This window comes from Pleurodeles waltl, chromosome 2_1 (genome assembly GCF_031143425.1).
Source record: "Pleurodeles waltl isolate 20211129_DDA chromosome 2_1, aPleWal1.hap1.20221129, whole genome shotgun sequence".
Classification (NCBI taxonomy): domain Eukaryota; kingdom Metazoa; phylum Chordata; class Amphibia; order Caudata; family Salamandridae; genus Pleurodeles; species Pleurodeles waltl.
The window spans coordinates 215,204,998-215,224,485 of NC_090438.1; the positions used below are offsets into that span (position 1 = coordinate 215,204,998).

Consider the following 19,488-nt stretch of genomic DNA (forward strand, 5'->3'; position numbering starts at 1 on the left):
TTTTCACCTCCAAAGCAAGCCTAACTGCTCGAAACTCACCCAGCTATTTTGCAAAACACTATTACCTCTGTGACCTGAAACAATCACGTCCCATCCAAATCATTGAATAAAAATGGAAGAACACACTCATCCGACTCTCATTCGAATACATTCATTGTAACAACTACAATGATCACTAAACATATTTGGAAAGTAACAGAGATTGACAAACACATGTTGGTTAGAATAAAGACATGTACAACTTGTTTTATTAAGAATTTCAAGGATTATATCAAAATCAGTTAGCAGAGGAAGATCAAACTTTATTGAAACTGCTTGCATACAAAATATATTGCACTATAACCAAACAAATGTCAACATAAAATCCAATCTTTTGTAGCTAATATGTACATAGGATTTGCCCAAAGAGCACTTACATTACAAGGTCAGTCTACCTTGGTTAATTATCTACAGTATTTTAGATCAAAACAGCTTAAAGATGATGTGTGCAAGGTACCAATTTTTGTTTTCAAATACTATACATTCCCAAAATAAATACCTAGAAATCATAATGAATGTTTGGCAATAATCAGTAAGACATTTTATATGTGCAGTTTGTTGCCATTTTATATACTCAACTTGTATGCAAGGAAAACAGTATTATGAAAACAAAGCAAAGATTAAACTTACAACATACATCAGAGTCAGGGTCTTGTCTGTACAGTTTTGTACATGATTAGTGGCACCGATAGTGGATTAATCATAGGAGGAAAAGCTTAAAATGGTGGCTTGGTGGATCCATAGTTTTCCCAGTTCTTTTTTCTCATGATTACAAATAAAAACTAAAAAACATGTTTTCAAAAGTCATTCTTGGTTATTTATTCTTTTGTATTATTTCCACATCCACTGTGAAACCTGTTACTAAACTGGATATTGTATCTCAAAATATACAATAAATCTACTCTGCTTCCAATGTTATTCTGCATTCTTAAGACTGTACTCAATTCGATCACACACTGCTTGGAATTATTTCCTTAACTTGGCGGGTCACTAAATTCAACTATGAAAACTTTTCATAAATTTTGGGCAGAACAAAGAAAATCTACAATCGCTATTTCTATTTAGAACAAATGGCAGGCTATCCATCACTTTTCCATGAATAGGTACATCTCCATAAATTACATAAAAGGTTGAGTCCAAACAATGACATTTCTCTACCTGGTTTATGAAAACATCGCCATTCATTAAACACTTTCACACATTTTGAGTGCAAAAACAACTTTTTTATTCATTATGCTGGCTGAATCGATGGTGGAGGACAATTTTTTTTGGGGGGTGGGGGGGAAACATGCATTTTTCAGCAAAGTTCCAATTCCTGTCAAAATCTGCTACATGTATTTTACAGTTCTGTGTTCCCAACTCATCATCCCTGAATTCTGCATCCGAATAAAATAGTCCTTCTGCCGAGATATAAAAAAGGCACAGATCATACAACTTTTTTGCTAATGGAAAATACAATTATTACATCACACAAAGTTCAGGGCCCAGTAAAATACTGAAAAATGGACCAACGGACATGAAATGACATGGACATGAAAAAGCATTTCATGGAGGACTGTGATAACGGAAACCCGGTAGCATTAATGCAAACACTAATCAGTCTTTACGAGATCAATGATTTTAATCCGCTGCCTCTAAATGGTACAAGTAAACAGAAGCATACCAGCACACAGCTCAGTATTTTTTAACAATGTAAAAAAATGTTCATATCAAGTGCAATATGTACCTGAAAGTATTTTCAGACTTTTACGACACTAATGCAAATATTTTGCAACTTTTGCTTCAAACAAAAAAAACGTCAATCTCAATAGATGTTTATTCCTTTCGTGCCCTCCACCAACTTGCCTACTATTTGTCTTTGGCCTAACAGGTTTCTCTAATGAAGTATAGGAATGAATGAAACTGGGTAGGAAATATGAATAAAAAAGTATATAGCTTAGGGAACACCATTCACCACCACCTGCTGACCATCCAGGTTCTCCGATTTCTCTTTCTTCGGAATCCGATCTTTACTTGGCCGCTGTCTATTTCCTTCACTGAAGGTAGTAGTCTGTAATGTTTTAGTATGCAAACTTCTTTCGTTGTTGCCATCTATTCGGACCTAAACAGGAGAACAGTAATACAGATTTTCAGAATTCTGCTGAATTAAATTGAATTCAATGTTACATCAGCAAAACAATTCAAAACGTGTAAACATATGCATATAAAAATGGCTGGGAACCTTAGAAACAGTAAAGTAGCCAATAAGCTACCAGCTCACCACCTTAATCGAATTGTGTATGCAGGGTCTCGCCCTCCTCTAAAGCCATTCACAGTGGACTGCCAGGTAAACAACTGAAAGCTGAGGAGATGCAAATTAAGCCCCAACATCAGTTAAGGCACTACTAGCACTGGATTAGCAGATGTGAATAATGGGCTGGGTTTTGATAAAAGCATATCACGTGTAAGTATTATTGTTACTATTCTCCCCAAAATTTTGGTCCATTTGACAACTGTACATAATTTATGGCAAGGAAGAGGGAAGCACATCAGGAGACAGAAAAAGTAACTGCATATTAGCTAATTGTGCGTCTTGTGGGTAATAGGTACCTGCTAGCTTTTTAGCAATTTTCATGTTAACATCGCAAGATTTTCCAATATTCGCATTTTTTTTTAAAGGACAAACTGTTTCACTCTCATTGACTGCATACGACATTTTCTTTATCAACAAAAAAGATTATTTCCCTGTGTGTAGCCTGAGTTCTTTTGGATTCTTTACACAAGGTCAGCTTCAAGAAGTACATCTCCACGAACAGTGTCAAAACTGTGACTGCAGGCATGTTCATGAATGTGGAAGGCATATCATTCTTCTTTCCACTCGCTGCCACATCTCAGACTACATCATATTTTGCCTTAACTTAAATAAGGATAATTAGCTTAGCGAAAATCCCTCAAAGGATACTCCCAATATACTCTCACGTGGTCGCTGGTGTCTGGCCAGTCTTAAGTTTTCATGGAATCTATTGTTTTGGTCTTGCAAAGCTTTGTGTCCTGTTTACAGGGGGGTAGCTTTGGCTGATGTGACACTCCTCAAAATAAATGCATTCTTGGCAGTTGCGTGTTTGAGCCCAGAATCGAGTCTGTTGCGCCTGTGTTAGTTTTTCACACTTGTTTAGTTGGTAAATGTGAGATTTATATTCCGTGAGTATCACCGACTAAGCTACGCCCTTGACTGTATAGTAAGTAGATGCTCATTGGCAAGAAGAAATGGCTAAAAGGCAAGTTAAATGAGCTAGCACGCTAAAAAAATCCACCTAGAAATACAGCCACAGGGTCAAACATTACCCACCCATATTACAGCGCATAGAAAAACCATGCACGTCATAACCACGCATTAAAAATCTATTTAAGGTAGTATTAGTGTAATTTTATATATACATACACACACACACACATATATATATATATATATATATATATATATATATATATATATATATATATATACACACACACACACACACACACACACACACACATACAGTCACTGAAAAAAACAAAGGTTACAGGGACGTTATAGTTAGGTTCACGTTTTACCCACACAAAACCATAGAAATTCAGCAGTTATAGTTATACTTACAGTTATAAACTATAAATTGTGGCACAAAGTCACTTAAACCACGAGTTATAGTTTTCTTCAGATAAGTACGACTATAAATATAACTATAACTGCTGTATTCCTATGGGGTTATGTAGGTAAAATGGGAACCTAAGTCTAACGTCCCCGTAACTTTAGCTTTTTTCAGTGATTTTTTTTTTAACGTAAAATAATATATTTTTACAGTATGTTAATATAACCACTGCCATGCATGGCCTTTGGCCATGGTGGTGGGGGATGGCCGCAGGGCCCTCAGCCAACTCCCTCGCATGCATGCAACCTCGTGCTGTGCACAGCCTTTGGCCGTGCATGGCAGCGGTATGGTGTGTGTGTGTGTGTCTTTTTTTTTTTTTGTCATCGGGCTTTGGATCTACCGATCCAATGTGGATCTACACTAGGAGTCGTACTGTGCCCAGTGGTGGGCTTGCCAATTAAAAAACACAAAAAGGACAATTTTTTGCCTGTGTGGGGTCTCTCAGAGACCCCTCCATGTGTCCCATGGGGACAGGATACCTCTTATCCTGACCCCTCTCAGGGGCATAGCTAAGGAACAAAATGGCAGCCGCAACTGTCTTTTGAGGTTGCGTCCAGCCAATCAGGGCCTTGCTTGCGGGTATCCGTGGATCTACATCACAGATATCTATATTTTTATTTCTTTAATAACTCCAAAACTACTGAACAGATTCACACCAAATAACAAAAAGAGATCTTTCTGGACCAAGATCTAGCTTTCTGGTGAAGTTGGTGTAAGTTTATTCAGCGGTTCAGGCTTTAGTTGTGTTAAACACATGAAAAATCCCCATAGACATTTCATGAGGGAAAAGCTTTTGCCCCCTCCCACGCTTTTTTCCTTGGGACCTGGTTGATGAATCACTCTGAAACTTTCCAGACAGCCGCTGAACTAACTAGCGTACGAGTTTTGAACATTTCATTGAGGCACCAAAGTTCTTAGCAAAACAAAAAACTCTTCATCTACGGAATAAGTTTGTCCTAACTATAATGACCTACTGGCTACTGCCGGTAGCTGTGTGTATGCATGTGTTTATGTAGATATATATTTATTTCACTGTAAAACCAAAGGTTACAGATACGTTATAGTTAGGCTTACATTTAACTCGTACAAAACCAGTGAAATTCAGCAGTTATAAGTGCCTGAGCTAACTATAACCTTACGCTTCTGCAATGCATTGCTTATGACCACACATATTATGTCACTTATGACATGGTCAGTGACACCACTGATAACATCTCAAATGACATCACTGGTGACATCATCAAAATCAAATCAGATTTATAGAGTGCAACTACTCACCCGTTAAGGTCTAAAGGTGCTGAGAAGTTTTTTTCATCTGAGCTTCAGTTGAAGAGCCAGGTTTTAAGGTCCTTGCTCAATTGGGGTAGCGATGGTGACTGCCTGAAGTGCAGGGGCAGTGTTCCAGCTCTTTGCTGTTAGGTAGGCGAAGGATCTTCCACCAGCTGAGGTCTCCTGTACGCGTGTTACAATGGCTAGTGCTTGTTGAGCAGACCGGAGAGGTCTGGTGGGGGAGTGGAAGGTGATGCAGTAGTTGAGGTAGGTGTTTCCCAGGTCTCGGAAGGCCTTGTATGCGTGGACAAGAAGTTTGAAATTAATTATTTTCTCAACAGGAAGCCAGTGGAGGTCTCCTAAGTGACTCGAGATGTGTTTGTGGCGGGAAATGTCCAGGATGAGTCTGGCGGAGGAGTTTTGGATGTGCTGTAGTTTCTTCAGGATCTTCTGGGTGGTGCCTGCGAAAAGGGCGTTGCCATAGTTGGGTCTGCTGTTAATCAGGGCATGGGTTACGGTTCTGTGGCAGTCCTTTGGGATCCATATGTAGATCTTTCGGAGGAGACGGAGTGTGTGAAAACAGGAGGATGCGACTGAGCTGACTTGGTGGGTCATGGTGAGTGAGACATCCAGGATGAAGCCGAGGTTGCATGCATGGGTTGTTGGGGTGGAGGGGTGCCGAGGGTGGATGGCCACCAGGAGTTGTCCCAGGCTGATTTGGAGGGTACCAGGAAAAGGATCTCAGTCTTGTCAGAAATGAGATTGAGGCAGCTGTGTAGAAAAGTACCCTCTTTCTTGGCATGGTTACTCCCATTTTCTGCCTTTTGTCAGTGTGTTTGACTGTGTCTACAGGGTTCCTGCTAATCAGGACCCCAGTAGTTTCGCTCTCTTCTGTAAATTGTACCTTTTTCGTCCCAAAATTGCCATACTGGTCCCCCATTTAAGTCTCTAGTTTGTGTGTGTACTGGACATAGGTCACTACCTATGTCCAGCTACATAATGGTAACTCCGAACCTGGGCACGTTTGGTATCAAACATGTCAGAATAATACCCTAATACTGTTACAAATATTGGAAGTATGATTCCATGCACTCTGGGGGCTCCTTAGAGGACCCCCAACATTGCTACCACCAGTCTTACAGGGTTTTGCATGCAGCTCAGCTGCTGCCACCCCTCAAACAGTTTCTGCCCCTCTGCTGCTTGATCCGATCAAGCCCTGGAAGGCAGAACAAAGGATTTCCTTTGGGAGAGGGAGGTAACACCCTCTCCCTTTGGAAATAGATGTGACTGGCTTGGGAGGGGTAGCTTCCCACGCCACTGGTTTGCTTTGAAGGGCACATTTGGTGCCCTCCATGCATATACCAGTTCACACAGGTTCGGGGTCCCCCCAAGTCCCTGCTCCGATGCGAAACTGGACAATAGAAAGGGGAGTGATCACTCCCCTGTCCATCACCATGCCAGGGGTGGTGCCCAGAGCTCCTCCAGAGGGTCCCTGGATTCTGCCATCTTGGTTTCAAGGTTGGCAGGGAACTCTGTGAGCATCTGAGTGGCCCAGGCCAGGCAGGTGATGTCAGAGCCCTCTCTTGATAGGTGCTTACCTGGTTAAGTGACCAATCCCCCTTTCAGGGCTATTTAAGGTCTCTCTCTTGGGTGGGTTCTCAGATTCGGCGTGCAAGATTTGAGAAGGATTCCTCTGCAACCTCCACTTATACTTCTGGCCATTGGAACTGCAACTGGACCCTTCAGGAACCAACAACGCTGCAATCAACGAAGAAGACTCTTCTGTAACTTTTTTTCCACAACTCCTTCCAGCTTTGCTACATTTCCCCAGCCGTGCATCCACAGAGGACAGCAAATCTTCAGCCTGCACAACAAGAAGAAGGAATCTCCCTGGGAGTGAAGAAGTCGCCCCTTTGCAACTGCAGGCACCTACAGCAAGCGAAGACCGGCTGTGTGGATCTCCCCTCATCTTGAGCTCTGTGGATCCTGCCTCACAGGTGGTGGTATGGAGTAGTCCTCTTGGTCCTCTCTGCCAGCTGTCCAACTTTGGTGGAGGTAAGCCTTTGCCTTCTCATGCAGGACAGTACCCCCATGCACCGCAGCTTTTGCAACTGCCAAGGCTTGTTTGCATATCCTCCAAGGGATCTTCAGGCGACGTGTAGCTCCAGCCCACAGCACTCCTTCTCGCAAAGCACAGCCTCCTGCGAGATTCTCTGGCAGCGTGGAATCCTCTTTTGTAGTGCTGCGTGGGCTCCTTCTGCGACTCCTGTGTCCCCGTCCTGTGGGACACCTGGGGGTGCTGCCTCTGCTCCTGTGGAATCTCTGCGACGCAGAGGGTCCCCTGTGACTCTCCCTCCTGGGCTGAGTCCTCCTGGGCCTTGCTGGTCCCCGGCAGCACCACCTTTCCACTAACCACAAGTTTGCCTTTGTCACAGCTTGTTGGTGGAATTCTCGCACCGACACCCGTCTGCAATCTTCACTCCAGTGTGTGACATCATCTGCATCCATCAGGAACTCTTCTCCTGCTCCAGGGCTGCAGTGCTGACCTGTTCTTCACCATCAACCAACTCCTGGAAGTACAGCTGGGTGGGTAGTAGCTCCTGCACCTCCTGGACAACACTGTGACTCTTGGACTTCGTCTCATCTCTCCACAGGACTTCTTTCTTCAGGAATCTCCTGGTTTTCTTTTAGTCTTGTTTGGGTGTCTTCTTTTCTTCTTTTTCCTCCTGTTGGGTGGTTTAGGGAAAACCCAGTGATTTACTCCTGCTTTCCCGGTCGCTGGGGGTACTGTGTTACTTATCTCTGTGGTTTTCTAGTACTCCCAGCTCCCCTCTACACATTCTACTCACCTAGGTTGGGGTCCTGTGTTCGCATTCCATTTTTTTAGTATATGGTTTGTGCTCCCCCTAGGGTCACTATCGGTTATTCCTATTAGCACTGTTTTCTAACCTCTTCTATGCCGATTTCTGATTGCCAGTGTATATATTTAATGTATTACTTACCTCTTATTGGAGGGTTGCCCTTCTAGTATTTTGTGGTAATTTTTTTCCAAATATAAAGTACTTTTATTTTTGTACAACTAAGTGTTTTCTTTCATGTGTGTTAATGCTGTGTAACTACAGTGGTATTGCATGAGCTTTGCATGTCTCCTAGATAAGCCTTGGCTGCTTATCCACAGCTACCTCTAGAGACTCTGGCTTCTAGACACTGCCTACACTTCACTAAGAAGGAATATCTGGACCTGGTATAAGGTTTAAGTACCTTGGGTACCCACCACACACCAGGCCAGCTTCCTACAGGCTGTCCTTCATTATGGCAGTGATGGCTTCCATCTCGTTGTGGAAATTCTTCCTGGCAGTTGTGGGGTTTTTGGTCAGTGAGATGATTAGCTGGGTATTGTTGCCGCAGGAGACTATGTCCAGCCCGTGGTTCCTGACAATGGACGAGAGTGGGGCCAGGTAGATGTTAAAGAGTGTGGGGTTCAAGGAAGAGCCCGGTGGAGCTCTGCAGTTGATCTCCATAGGTTCTGACAGGTAAGGTGGGAGCCTGACTCTGTATTCTGCCAGACAGGAAGAAGCGTATCCATTGTGGTGCCTTTCTACAGATGTCAGCCGTGTGGAGTCTGGAGCAGAGGTTGAGGTGCAAGACCGTGTCGAAGGCGGCCGATAGGTTTAGTAGGATGAGGGCTGCTGTATGGCCATGGTCAAGGAACGAGCAGATGTCACCTGTGGCGACGAGGAGGGTGGTCTCCATGCTGTGGTTGCTCCTGAAACCTGACAGGGAGATGTCCAGGATGTTGTTGTCCTCGATGTGCTTGTGGAACTGAGCGTTGATGGCCTTTCGATGAGCTTGGCTGGGAAAGGCAGTAGATAGATGGGGGCAGTACTTCTTAAGGTGCAGAAGGGCGGCTGTGGATTTCATCAGAAGCAGGCAGATCTCAGCGTGCTTCCAGTCCTCTGGGAAGGTGGCTGTCTCTATGGAACAGTTGAGGGTGTGGCGGAGCTTGGGTGCAATGGAGGTGTTGGCTATGCTGAAAATTTAGTGCCGACGGGGTCCGTAGGGGCTCCGGAGTGGATCCTGCTCAGGATTATGCGGGTCTGGTCTGTGGTGAGGGTGGTCCAGTGGTGCAGGATCCGTAATGGTTCGGTTGGTCAGAGATAGGGGTTGTTGGAGGGCTCGGAGGGTCAAAGACATATACAACAACAAAGCTATTGTTGTATATGTCTTTGATTTTCCCGTGGAACAAGTTGGCTAGTCTGTCGGAGAGGTCTTGAGATGGAGGGCGTTGTGCTGTTTCCGATTGGGGTTTGGCAAACTCTTTGACCACGGCAAAGAGCTCTTTGGTGTTGTGAGCAGTGGTGCTGATATGGTCCTGCAGGGCAGCTTTCCTGGTGTCTCTGATGAGGTAGTGGTGGGAGTTAGTGGCAGCTTTGAAGGCCTCAAAGTCTTCCGAGGACTTGTTGTTCCTCCATCTTTTCCCTAGCCGTCTGCAGGTGTGCCCGGAGTTCTGGAGTGCAGGGGAGAGCCAACTGGTGCTAGGGTGTAGGCACATGCGAAGATCCTTTGGTGGAAGTGTCGTGCTGAGATGTTAGTGTCCGTGGTGAGGGGCGGGGGAGACTTACTGAGGGTTTTGGTGAGCTGTTCCTCGGTGATCTGGTTCCATTTTCTGCTTGGGGCTTGGAGTGTGTGTGGAGGTGGGTGTAGGAAAGTACCATCTTTCTTGGCATGTTAATACCAATTTCTGCCCGTTTGTCAAGTTTGTTTTGCCTGTCTCACTGGGATCCTGCTAGCCAGGACCCAGTGCTCATAGTTTGTGGCCTATATGTGTTGTCAGTATGCTTGACTGTGTCACTGAAGTTCTGCTAACCAGAACTCCAGTGCTTATGCTCTCTGTACTTACCAAATGTTTCACTACAGTTTAGTGACTCCATATTCTAATTCCGATTGGCACACTGGACCCCCCCTTATAAGTCCCTAGTATATGGTACCTACGTACCCAGGGCACTGGGGTTCCAGGAGATCCTTATGCGCTGCAGCATTTCTTTTGCCACCCATAAGGAGCTCATACAAACCTTTCTTCAGGACTGCCACTGCAGCCTGAATGAAATAGTGCCCACACTATTTCCCATTTGTTACTGCACTAAGGAGGTCTTGACAAAAGACCGCCGAGGGACCACCGTGCTGAAGACCGCCAGTGGTGGCGGTTTTCCGCTCGGCGTATTAGGACTGTTGGCAGACCTCCGTCCTTTTTCGGACAGAGAGCCGCCAACAGCCATACTGGCGGTCGGCGGGGAAGTGGAGGTTGCTCCACCTCCACCGCCACGTCAACAGAACACCACCCACCAAATCACGTCCTGTGATTCGGCGAGGCGGTGTTCTGTTGACGGTGTGGTGTCAGCGGGGCAGCCCCCATGGATCCCGTCCCCTCCCGGAGGATCAACGGATCAGGTAAGTTGATCGTCCATTAGTGGAGGGGGTTGGGGGTGGGGGGTTTGGGGGGGTGCATGGGGGGGTGCGTCTGTGTATGTAGAGGGGGTGTGTGAGTGCGTGTATGCCTGCGGGGGTGTAGTGTGTTTGGGAATGAGTGCGTGTATGTCTGTAGGTATGTCTGTATGGATGTGTTTGTGTATGTGTGGATGTGCGTGTCTGACTGTGTGTGTGGCTGTTGGCATGTATGTCGGTGGGTGTGTGTGTATGTGTGTTGGTGGTGCCTGCGTGCGTGTCGGGCATGAGTGATGTGATGTTGGGGGTAGGGATGGGGAGGGGGGTCCTGCCACCTTTGGGGGGGTGGCAGCGGTGGTGGGGGGTGTAGGGGAGGGGGTGGGGGAGACCCCTTTCAGTGCCAGGGAAGGAATTCCCTGGCACTGATAGTGCTTACCGCCATGGATTTCATGGCGGTTCCAAACCGCATGAAATCCATGGCGGTCAGCCGGGTCCAAATACCGCCGGCGGTATAGTGACGACCGCCGGGCTGGAGAACCAGGTCTCCAGCCCAGCGGTCGTCTCCGCCCTGGCGGGCGGAACAGAGAAGTGGCGGATGACCATGGCGGTAACCGCCATGGTCATAATTGCAAAAATGTTACCGCCAACCTGTTGGCGGTCTTACCGCCGCTTCTCCGCCGTCCGCCAGGGTCGTAATGACCCCCCAAGTAACTTATAAGTCACCTATATGTCTAACCTTCATTTACTGAAGGCCAGGTGCAAAGTTACTGTGTGTGAGGGTACCCTTGCACTAGCAAAGGTGCCCCCACGTTGTCCAAAGCCGATTCCCCGGACTTCGTGAGTGCGGGGACACCATTATAAGTGTGCACTACATATATGTCAATACATATATGTAGCTTCACAATGGTAACTCCGAATATGGCCATGTGAGGTGTCTAAGATCATTGAATTGACATCCCGATCCAAATCTGGCATTGCGTGGGGGGGCGGCGGGGTGAGGCAATCCTATGCACCCCGAGAGCTCTACCATGGACTCCCAGGCCTGCCAAACCAGCTCTCCAAGGTTTCTACTGCAGCCCCAGCTGCTGCCACCTCAGACAGGTTTTTGCCCTCCTGGGGATTGAGCAGCTCAATCCCAGGAAGGCAGAACAATGCATTTCATTTAGGAGAGGGGTGTTATCCCCCTCTCCCATTGGAAATAGGTGTTACAGGCATAGGAGGGGTATCCTCCCAGAGCTTCTTGAAATACTTTGAAGGGCACAAATGGTGCCCTTCTTGCATAATTCAGTCTACACCAGTTCAGGGACCGCCTGTCCCTGCTCCGGCATGAAACTGGACAAAGGAAAGGGGAGTGACCACTTCCCTGTCCATCTCCACCCCAGGGGTAGTGCCCAGAGCTCCTCCAGAGTGTCCCTAGCATTAGCCATCTTGGATTCCAAGGTGTGGGGACCCTCTGAGACCTCCGAGTGGCCAGTGCCAGCAGGTGACGCCAGAGACCCCATCTGATAGGTGCATACCTGGCAGGGTAGCCAATCCCCCTCTCAGGGATATTTAGGTTCTCTCCTCTGGGTGTTTCCTCATATTCGGTTTGCAAGATTCCTCCTGGACTCCTCTGCATCCTCTGCTTCAGCTTCTGACCATCGTTGGAGCAACCGCAGACTGCTCCAGGAACCTCTGTAACTGCAACAAAGTATGCAGGGCGACTCCTGTGACCTGCAACTTCAGCTCCAGCCAGCATTTACAACAGTTTCCAAGGTGTGCACGCTCTGAGGACTGCCTGTCATCACCCTGCACCAGAAGAACCGAAGGAATCTCCCGTGGAGTGACGGAGTCACTTCCCTGCTTCAGCAGGCACCCTTCTGCGACGACAACCGGTACTCTGGGACTCCTCTCCTGACGACGAGCGTGCTCCCTGGAACACAGGTGGTGGACCGAAGTGACCCAGACTGTCCAAAGGCCTAGCTGTCCAAATTTGGTGGAGGTAAGAGCTTGCCTCTCTGTGCTGCGACAGTATCCATGTGCACTGCGTCTTCTGCAGCTCCTTGGGCTTCTGTGCACTTCTTCCAAAAGTTCTTCATGCACAGTGTAGCCCATGTCCCCAGCACTCCATCCCGTGAAGCACAGATTCCTGAGTTGTTCTACAGCAGCGTGGGACCCTCCATTGTAGTGCTACCACAACTGCACTTTGCATCTTCTTTGTCCCCATGTTCTGGGAATCCCGTGGGTGCTGCCTGGTCTTCTGAGTACTCTCTGAGGTGCTGAGAGCCCCCTCTGTCTCCTCAGCCCGAGTTGAGACCCCCAGGTCCCTCCTGGGTCCAGGCAGCTCCTCTGACGCAAACTGCATACTTGCTTGAGCCAAGGCTTGTTGGCAGAATCCAACGACACAAACAGCCTGCATCCAACAACTCGAAGTGGGACATCTCTTGCACAAAGAAGGAATCTGCAGCTATCTTCTTTGGTGCACTTCTGTACTTTTCTTCTAACCGGAGAATCCACTTTTGCACCTTCTCGGTGGCAGGGGCTCATGTCCTTCTTGGCTTCTTCTTGGACTTCTGGACTTGGTCTGCTCTCTTCCCAGGTCTTCAGGTCCAGGAATCCATTGTTTGCTATTTGCAGTCTTGCTTGGTTCTTGCATAATCCTTTATCACGACTTATAGTGTGTCCTGAGAAAACTTTCTGTACTTTGCTCCTGCTTTCCTGGGCTCTGGGGTGGGGTACTTTACTTACCTTTGGTGTTTTCTTACAGCCCCAGTACCCCTCTACACACTACACTTGCCTAGGGGGGAATTCAACATTTGCATTCCACTATTTTAATATATGGTTTGTGTTGCCCCTAGGCCCAATGCAATCTACTGTATTTTCTACTGTTTGAACTATTCTATGACTGTTTACTTATCTGATTTTGGTTACTAGTGTATATATAGTGTATAATACTTACCTCTAGAAGGAGTACTGCCTCGAAGATATTTTTGGCCTTGTGTCGCTAAAATAAAGTACCTTTATTTTTGGTAACACTGAGTATTGTCTTTTATTGTGTATAAGTACTGTGTAACTGTAGTGGTATTGCAGGAGCTTTGCATGTCTCCTAGTTCAGCCTTGGCTGCTCTGCTACAGCTACCCCTAGCCAGCCTAAGCTGCTAGTACACTGCCTACATTTCACTAATAAGGGATAACAGGACCTGGTATGAGGTGGAAGTACCTTAGGTACCCATTACAAACCAGGCAGCCTCCTACTTATGGGATAAGTACTTGCAATTGCTTTACCACTTTTTTACTGGTGCTTTTCACCAGACAAAATGTACTCCAAAACTTAGAGCTACATATAATTATACCTAGTAGTCATTTTTTCACTTCCAAAAAGTTATTTCAAACTAGGTGAAATAGTTTGCTAACTTCTTACTGTTCTCTCTATCTTTTTCTATCACTATGTCTTCTATAGAGGCTACCCCCAGGGTTAAGACCACTTATGAAAATCTGAATTTCAAATATCTGAGGGGTCTCCGTCTAGAAAGAAGCGTAGGGATTGGGACGAACCCAAACAAGGATTTCCTCTTGAATCTCCCTTTACAAGTTGACCAGGGGCATCCTAATAGTCAGGTACAATCAGAAGATGAAGTAGAGGGAGATTCTACCCAGGTAGATTCAGGAGAGGGTCTTGAAGATCCAGGGGAGGGTCTTTCCACAGATCTTTCCCTTAACAAACCACTTAGTGTAGCTGGTAGTGGGAAGGGGTCACACACAGGTAGGGCACCCTTCACACCTAGAGGCCAGGTCATTAGAGTAACAAGTTCGGGAAAGGTCAACCTCTGCTTATTCCCATGTCACTTCTGTGTCAGAAGTGTCCCACACATCCAACCCTGAGGATCAATCCCTACATAGGGAACTCAGAAAGCTGAGGTTGGAGGAGGCCAGACTGAGGCTACAGCAGCAACAGTTGGCCTTAGATAGATAATCCCTAGCTGTAGGAAGGGAAAGACAATGGTTGGGGTTAGTTCCCCATGGTGGCGGTAGCAGCAGTAGTTCCAGTTTTAGTGGAAAAATATTTGATTCTAGAAACCTGCACAAGACTGTCCACCCTTACAAGGAGGGGGATGACATTTATAAGTGGTTTTGCTGCACTTGGAAGGGCCTGTAAAGTTCAGAGGGACCCTCAGGTACAGTGGGCTGCTATTCTGTGGTTGTCTTTCTCTAGCAAGGCGAGAGATAGACTCCTTATTGTTAAAGAATATGACTCAGACAATTACAATATTCTTAAGACTGTATTCTTGGATAGATTTGGTTAAACCACTGAACAATATAGGATTAAGTTCAGAGAAACCAGAAAAGAGCCTTCACAAGATTGGATAGACTTTGTGGACTGTTCAGTGAAGGCCCTAGCAGGTTGGTTGCATGGCAGCAAGGTGTCTGATTATGAAAGCTTATACAATCTGATCTTGAGACAGCATATTCTTAATGATTGTGTGTCTGATTTCCTGCACCAATATCTTGTGGACTCAGATATTACCTCTCCCCAAGAATTGGGAAAGAAGGCAGATAAATGGGTCAGAACAAGGGTGAGCAGAAAAGCTCATACATGGGGTGACAAGGACAGCAAGAAGAAGGATGGTAAGTCTCATGATAAGGGTGGGGACAAAGATAAAAAGTCATCAGAGTCTTCATCAGGCCCACAACAATCCTCTGGGGGAGGTGGGTCCAAATCCTCTTCTAATCAGCAGAACAAGCCTTGGTGTTATTTATGAAAGCACAAAGGCCATTGGGCAAGTGATCCCACTTGTCCCAAGAGAAACACCAAGCCTCCCACTACCACAACCCCTACTGATTCCACTAGTGCCCCAAGTAATAGAAGTGGTGGTGGGAAAAACTCTACAAATAGACAAACAAAGGGTGTAGCTGGGCTCACTTTTGGTAATGCAGTGGGGGTTGGTCTAGTTAGGGAGACCACTGAGGCTCTTTTAGTCTCTGATATTGGCATTGACCTTGCCACCTTAGTTGCTTGTCCCCTTAATATGGATAAGTACAGGCAACTACCCCTAATAAATGGTGTTCAGATTGAGGCCTACAGGGACACAGGTGCAAGTGTCACTATGGTGATGGAGAAACTCGTTGACTCTGAGCAACACCTACTTGGTCATCAGTACCAAGTTACAGGCACCCATAATAGCACTGTTAGCCACCCCATGGCTGTTGTGAATCTCAACTGGGGGGGCGGGAGGTGGGGTGTTTACTGGTCCTAAAAAGGTAGTGGTATCCACTGACTTACCTGTAGAGTATCTATTGGGAAATGATTTGGAAACTTCAGCTTGGGCTGAAGTGGAGTTGGAGGCCAGTGCAGCCATGTTGGGCATACCTGGGCATATCTTTGCTCTTACCAGGGCTCAGGCCAAGAAGCAAAGAGGATAGGGAAACTTGGATCCTGGAGCAATGGACCAAGTGCTCCTAAAAACCAGGGGTAGAAAGGGAAAACCCTTGTCCACTATCCCTCCCTCATCAGAAGAGTCCCCTTTTGAGGAGGAGTCAACTCCTTGTGCAGAACCTACACCAGAGGAGCTTCAAGCTGACACAGCTGAGCTCTTGGGTGCAGGGGGCCTGCCAGGGAGCTCTTGGGTGCAGGGGGCCTGCCAGGGAGGAACGGAGTGTGGCACAGCAGACCTGTCCCACACGAGATGGTTAAGTGACTGGTTGTATGAGCAGCTGTATGAGTAAGTGAGTGTGAGTATGAGTGGCTCTATGGATGAGTGAGTGGGTATGTGAGTCCCTGTATGGGTCTGTGAATAGGTATGTTAGTGGTTGTGTGGGTGTGAGAGTGGATGTATGAGAGGTTATATAGGGGTGTGAGTAGCTGCATGAGTGCTTCTGTGGATGATGTCGAGTGATGTCATCAGTTATTTTATTTGTGATGTCATGAGTTATGGCACTGACCATGTCATGAGTGATGTAATATGTGAGGTCATAAGAAGAGCTTTGCGGGGGTGTAAGTTACAGTTAGCTCAGTTAAGAATAACTGCTGAATTCCACTGGTTTTGTACGAGTGACATGTGAGTCTAACATGTAAGTCCATGTAACCTTCGTTGTTTTCAGTGAATTTCTAAGGTAATTCTATTTCCTAACTATAATGTCCTTGTAGCCTTTGGTTTTTTTAATTGAAGTTTTAAGGATTTTTCAATTTTATTTCCTAACTGTAACCACTAACCTTTGACCGTGAGAGTGTGAGTGAGTGCATAAGTATCTCAGAAGGTCTGTGAGTGGGTTAGAGTGTGTCTGAGTGGGTGTGAGAGTAGGTGTGTGAGAGTGTAAGTCTGAGTGGGTCTGTGAATGTCTAAGTGTCGAAATGGGTCTGTGAGTGTTTATGTGAGTTTCTGAGTGGTTTGTGAGTCGATGCATGAGTGTCTACGTGAGTGTGTGTGTCTGTAAGTGGGTGCGTGAGCTTGAGAGGGTCTGTGAGTGGGTGCGTCAGGATCTGAGTGGGTCTGATGTTGGGGGTGCCTGGGGGTCTGTGAGTAGGTGCATGAAGGTCTGAGTGGGTCTGTGAGTGGGTACATGAGGGTCTGTGAGCGGGTGCATGAGTGTGAGTAGGTCTGTGACTGGGTACATGAATGAGTGTATGAGTCTCTGAGTAGGTCTGTGAGTGGGTGCGTGAGCCTAAGTGGGTCTGTGAGTGGGTGTGTCAGGGTCTGAGTGGGTGAATGAGGGTCTGAGTGCATCTGTGAGTGGGTGTGTAAGTACCTGTGTGAGTGACTTGGCCACAAAGTGTTGGAAAATGGGTTATTGGTAAGGGCAGGTAGGTACCTACACCTAGCAACAAGCCACTAACCTCCACCTAGGTACAGTTAGGTCTCAGTAAATTAATCCCAGCTCAACCCTTGGTAGCTTGGCAACGAGCGTCAAGGCTTAACTTAGGAGACAGTGTGTAAAGCATTCAAATATCACAAAACAGTAATTAAATAAAACACAGGAAACAGTTTAAAAATCCAAAACCAATTTATAAACATAGTTTATATTTTTATCTTTAAAATGACACAAAAACGATTAAAATCGGTTCAGGGGAACCGGAGATATGAATTTTTAAAGAATTATTATTTTTCTAGCGCTTAGAAACAAAAAGCGCCAATCGGGTCATCTGGTTGCACCAGGACCGGGGCAAAGTCAAAGTTTCAGGCCGACCGCGATGGAGCCCTGCCTCCGCCGCCCGCCAGTCTCAGAATCACCCCCTTAGTCTTTATTTTGAAGTTTTTCTTCACCGGGACGAACCTGCCAGTTGAATCCGACCTCCTGGAGCCCTTGTCCGGATACGCGATGTGGGTTTCCTCGGTGGTGATTTTTACCTTCGGACTTAGTCGTTTTTTCGAGTTGAAAATCCTTCGACCGGGGTAAACCTGGATCTTGATCCGACGTCCGTGGAGCCCTTCTCGGATACGATGGCTGGGAGGCCCCGGTCAACTTTTTACCTTCGGACTTAGTCTCTTTTTCGGATGTTTTTCTTTACCGGGACGAACCACGAAGTCAGGCCGGGTCGCGGTTGAGGCAAGCCGGCTAGAATTTCCGCGGCGGGTCGGTCCCTCTCTGGAGCTTTTTTACAAAATTTGTCAAATCTTCTCCAAACTTCTGGGGCTTCACCCAGATGTTCTTTTAAGGTTCTTTTGGGGTCCACAGCTCACCCCAAGGGTCCAGAAGTTCTGTGATGGTCCTTGGGGGGTGCGGACTTCAACTCCCAGAATGCACCTGGCGCAAACTCCTTTTTGGCCACTGGACAGTGGTCAGCTGGTCACTTTTTCAGGAGTTGGTGCAGGGGACTCTGGATAGCAATTTTTCACCTGTAGCAAACAGGGAGTCCCTCCTTGAACCAGTTGAAGCCAGGCAAAGTCCTTCTTGTGGTGAAGCCCAAGTGTGCAGCTGGTGCAGTCCTTCTGAGTGCAGGTTCCAGGTGCAGGCCAGGGGTCCAGCAGGGCAGTCCTTCTTCTCCTTTAGTTCCTTCTTCTTGAAATTTGGTGGGGATCTGAGGTGTGGGTGCAGGTCTGCCAGTTTTATCCTGAATACCTAGGGCAAGGAGGATTTGAAAGACGAACGCCGCTCCTGGGTGAAAAGCAGGGGGGCCCTGGTTCTCCAATCAGGGACAGGGTCGTCCCCCTGTGATGACCACTTCCTGGGAAGTGTGGCAAAAATCCATCCCAGAAGGCAACAGTCTCTAAAAATCCAACATGGATGAATCTGATTTTTGGAGGTTACATCTGGCTGAGCCCACCCACTGGTGTGGCTAAAAATCATAAACACACCCCTCTCCTGCCCTCTCCTAATCTAATCAAGGGGGCACCTAATTGTCTGGGGTTGCAGGATGTGGGGGTGTTGCTGGGTGCTGCAAATGTCCTTCTCTGCCTTTGAAGACCAGTTTGGCAGCCCTCCCCCTTCCTGCCTCACCATCTGCTGAGGGGAGATTCTCTCCCCCAAGCACATTCCTTTGTGTGAAGCCAGGCCACTTCACACCTCATCAAGGCAGCCTGGCAGAAGCTGCTGCAGGCTGGCCAATCAGAGCACAGCAGCAAAAACAATGCAGAGCTGAAATTGGCAACTTTTTAGGTAAAGTCTAAACTTTTTACCTGAACAAGTTATATTAAATCCAACAACTGGAAGTTGTGGGATTTATTACAACAATTAATTTGATACCAAATTCTTGGTATGTAACATTTAAGGAGACTTTAAAATTTAAAATAAAGTCTGCCCATTCTAGCCTATGAAGGCCATTTACTTCAATGAGGGAAAAACGAATTTGGCTGTTTTTACCTCACCAGGGCTTATAAATCTATTTTTATAAAGTCCCTGCTTATAGTTACATGGCACCCAGCCCTAGGGGCACATAGGGCACACCTTAGGGGTGACTTATATGTAAAAATAAGGTAGTTTAAGACTTTGGAAGTACCTTTAATTCCAAAGTCGAATTTGCATATAACTTTAATTTAAAAGCAGCCAGCAAGGCAGGCTTGTTTTTAAAATGACACTGGGCACCTCAGCAGTGCACCTAGGTGTGCACCACCTATGCTGTGGTCCCTAAACCTACATGCCCTACCATATACTA

At 46.5% G+C, this 19,488-nt stretch overlaps 1 protein-coding gene across 2 annotated transcripts in view; it reads right to left on the bottom strand.

Moving 5' to 3' along the window:
* Positions 1 to 220: 220 nt before the first annotated feature.
* The window catches only part of FMR1 (fragile X messenger ribonucleoprotein 1), a 385,399-nt gene continuing 366,131 nt past the window's right edge, over positions 221 to 19,488 (bottom strand). For both annotated transcript variants that reach the window (XM_069212420.1, XM_069212419.1), the window contains exon 15: positions 221 to 2,140. In XM_069212420.1, coding sequence (XP_069068521.1) covers positions 1,976 to 2,140 — 165 coding nt within the window. In that variant the 3' untranslated portion in view covers positions 221 to 1,975. The remainder of the gene's footprint in view (positions 2,141 to 19,488) is intronic.